Source organism: Lepisma saccharinum, unplaced genomic scaffold (genome assembly GCF_977018435.1).
Source record: "Lepisma saccharinum unplaced genomic scaffold, izLepSacc3.1 HAP1_SCAFFOLD_291, whole genome shotgun sequence".
NCBI lineage: Eukaryota > Metazoa > Arthropoda > Insecta > Zygentoma > Lepismatidae > Lepisma > Lepisma saccharinum.
Genome location: NW_028143037.1, coordinates 21,810 through 25,794, shown reverse-complemented (window position 1 = coordinate 25,794; position 3,985 = coordinate 21,810). Strand labels below are relative to the sequence as shown.

The 3,985-nt window shown below is 43.1% G+C and overlaps 1 protein-coding gene across 1 annotated transcript; it reads right to left on the bottom strand.

Moving 5' to 3' along the window:
• Positions 1 to 565: 565 nt before the first annotated feature.
• LOC145982657 (histone-lysine N-methyltransferase SETMAR-like) lies at positions 566 to 1,192 on the bottom strand. The gene has a single exon (XM_083116031.1). It carries the CDS (start codon positions 1,190 to 1,192, stop codon positions 566 to 568), a length of 627 nt encoding a protein of 208 aa, XP_082972157.1.
• Between the last annotated feature and the right edge of the window lie 2,793 nt (positions 1,193 to 3,985).

Here is a 3,985-nt window from a genome sequence, read left to right as displayed (position 1 = left end):
ATATATATATATATATATATAAGGGGGGATCAACTGAAACCCGTTCAGTGGTCATAATTCGTGAAATAAATTTTATTTCGAGCTGAAACTGGTACACTGTCTAGAGGCGTCTATGGTTAGCGCACAGTAAAAATATTGTTCAGAAGAAGTCACCATGAGCGTTGAGACACTTGTCCCACTGTGTCACTAACTTACAAATGCCGTCCATGTAAAATTGCGAAGGCTGAATCTCAAACCAATCACGCACAGCGTCCTGAACTTCAGCGTCAGACTGAAATCTCTGACCTTTCAAAGCCTTCTTTAGAGGCCCAAAGATGTGAAAGTCACAAGGTGAAAGGTCAGGGCTGTAGGGCGGGTGTCGCAACATTTCTCACTTGAATCGTTGAAACAAATCCTGCACTTGGTTTGCAACGTGTGGACGCGCGTTGTCATGCAACACAATGACTCCAGCGGTCAAAAAACCAGGCCTTTTGTTTTTGATGGCTCTCCGTAACTGTGTCAAGGTCTCACAGTAGCGTGCGGCGTTGATGGACTGTCCTGGTTCTTTGAAGTTGAGCAATAATGGTTAATGGCAATCAAAGAACACAGACGCCATAACTTTCCCCGCAGACGGTTGCGTCTTGAACTTTTTGGGACGTGGAGATGAGGGGTGTTTCCACTGCATAGTGGAAGACTTTGAACTCGGTTCAAAATGATGGCACCAAGTTTCATCCTCAGCAACAATGCGCAGCAAGAAGTCGTTACCTTCCAAATGGTAACGTGATAAATGTTCAATGGAGCATCCCATACGCTCCAACTTTTGGTCCTCCGTCAATACCCTGGGTATCCACTGCGCGCACACTTTATGATAACCCAGAGCTTTCACAATTTTGTGAGCAGTACCATAACCCATGTTTAACTCGTTCGCTATGGATCGAATACTCATGCGTCTATCTGCAGATATTGCCGCATTCACCTTTTCACACATGTCTTCTGTGGCAACAACATGGGCTTGACCAGGACGGGGATAATCAGTGGTTTGTTCATGCCCCTTCCGAAACAAGTCCACCACTGTTGTTTTGGACACGCATGCATCACCATACACGTCTTTCATACGCCGGTACACTTCAGCTGGTTGACAACCTTCGGCACTCAGAAACTGGATGACAGCACGCTGGTCCTGTTTGGACGGATTGGGGATGTTGAACGCCATCTTTCACTCGTTATACCTGCAAAACGGAAACACGTATAAACAACATCCCTACACCCAACACACAGGGACATTAGCCATTACACACTATTGGACAAACAATATCCTCCTATACACTATACCAATAATACATGGAACGAACGGGTTTCAGTTGATCACCCCTTGTATATATACGAGGGAGAATCAAATGAAAACCTCAAAAGTGCCATTAAAAATCTTTTTTCTTTCTAGGCGTTTGGAAATTTGCAGACACAGGTCTTGACGTCTTTCCGAGCTGTTAGTACGAAGCAGTGCCGGTAGGTGGGGTTGGATGTGAGTAACAGCTGATTCAAGATGGCGGCACCACTACGCAGTTGCACTACAGCGCCTCGCTGTAGTTGCACCAAGCAGGAACAGCGTGGAGTTATTAGATTTTTACGGAGTGAAGGTGTGAAACCGGTTGATATTCATCGGAGAATGCAGACGAAGTATGGGGACGCCTGTCTGTCACAGCGGCAAGTCTACGATTGGTGAAAGAAATTCGCAGAAGGTACGACTTTATTGACTGATGCTCGCCGTCCGGGTCAGGCTCAGCGAGATCCATAGCCGCAGCAGATCGACTTATTGAGGAAAACCGGCGTGTCACCCTGGCTGAAATGGCTTCCTTGCTGAATTCGAGCTTCGGTTCAGTACAACACATAGTGCATGATGAACTCCGCTACAGAAAAGTGTCCGCCAGGTGGGTTCCTCGACAGCTGACGCAGGAACTGAAAGTCCGTCGGGTTGACGCATGTCAAGAGCTGCTGAGGCGTTATGAAGAGGAGGGTGAGGATTTTCTAGCTCACATTGTCACCGGGGATGAAAGTTGGGTGCACCATTTTCAACTGGAGACGAAACGTGCAAGCAGAGAATGGCGACATTCGTCTTCGCCGAAACCAAAGAAGTTTCGCAGCCAGCCCTCTGCAGGGAAAGTCATTTTGACTTTATTCTGGGATAAGAAAGGTCCTATTCTGGAACACTACAGGCCCCCACGTACGGCAGTGACTAGTGCCACCTACACCGACCTTCTCAAGAACCATTTGAGGCCAGCGATACGCACAAAGCGAAGGGGATTGCTGAGTGCAGGTGTTTTGCTTCGACATGATAACGCCCGTCCTAATTCTGCTCGTGCAACCATGAAAACCATCGATGACCTACGCTTCAAGTGCCTACCACATCCGCCATACTCACCAGATTTGGCACCATCTGATTTCCACATCTTTGGTCCATTAAAGGAGCACCTTGGAGGGCAGAGGTTCAAGTCTGATGAAATCGGCGGTACACGAGTGGCTACACAGTCAACCGAAAGAATTTTTCTCACGCGCTATCGAAGCAGTACCTATCCGATGGCGTAAGTGCATTGAACTGGGAGGGGACTATATAGAAAAATAATGTACAATCAAACATTATCCCTGCATTAAAATAGTGAAAAAAAATAATTGTGGTTTTCATTTGATTCTTCCTCGTATTGTGTACTTCACACATATAATGTATACCTAGGTAAAATGTGGGGCATGGCAAATTCCATTTTAGACTCGAATATCGAGTTTTTAAGGCAAAATCTGCCTAAATATTTTTTATTTATTTATTTTTATTATTGTTTCTTTTTTACAATTTATGACTATTTAAAAAACAGGTTTCAAGGCCAGATAACAATTCCAAAACATATAAAGTTCTGGAGCTTGTTCTGAGGTCATTTTGAATTTAATGGGATGGAAAATCAGGAGTTCGTAATGTCTAAATTGCGAGCAAAATATTCACAGATGCACAGTCTGCTCACTTACTTCCCCATCTTGCACTTGAGATGTTGAATTACTGTTGTCGTAATGAACAGTTTCCTTCTTAGGATTATGTCGTCTTACCTCTTTCCCTGTTTTATCAGCCATAATATACACAAGTGTCAAAATTATACAAGGGCAATCAAATTTAAAAGTTGAGAACTAAATACATTTGTTCCTCAAAATCCGAAGATACACTTCTTTAAACGGGTCCTTTACACGGTCGCCAATGACTTGACACTCGACCTTTGCCTAATCCCAAATTACCTTTTAGTTAAGTTCACAGATTGCACAAATAAAAATGTAGACACATCATAATTTCGAATTTATATCTATATTAACACAGTTGTACAGTGTCTCTCAAAAGTTTTAGGACAACGACATTTTAAACTAGGGAACCCAATTTACGCAAGACGTTGGTGGGTTGCGTGTAGAGTTAGGCTCTATTTCAGGGTTGCCACATGCACAATAGATATTTATAAAATACGCGAAAGGAATAAAAACAATTAATATTGTATAAAATTATTAAAAATATCACTATTATATCGCAAGTGACAAAATTCTTTCTGAAAAAAAAATAGGTTTTCTAGTATTTCATCAGTGATTAATCTACAGAAAGGAAAAGAGGTGAGAGAAAACGAAAGGTGACAAGGAGAGGAGAAAGAGAAAGCGAAAAGAGAAGAGGAAAAGTAGAGAAGAGAAGAAAGAGAGGATATACGAGGAGAGGAGATGTAGTGAGGAGAATGGAAAAATATTCTAGGAGAGATGAGGAAAATGGAGCAAAGAAGATAGAAGAGGAGACGAGAAGAGGGGAGTGGAGAGTAAAGTAAAGGAGAGAAAAAGATAAGAACGAAAAGAGGAGGAGAAGAGTGCAGTGGAGTCGGAAATATAAGACAGGAGAGGAGATACGAGGAGTGGAAATGAGTGGGATGGAGATAAGTTGCGAGAAAAGTAGAAAAGGCGATATGAGATAAAAGTGGAGCGAGCAGAAGGAGGGGAG

Coding starts and splice junctions, on each gene's coding strand:
- LOC145982657 (XM_083116031.1), bottom strand. CDS start 1,192: ATGGCGTTCAACATCCCCAATCCGTCCAAACAGGACCAGCGTGCTGTC.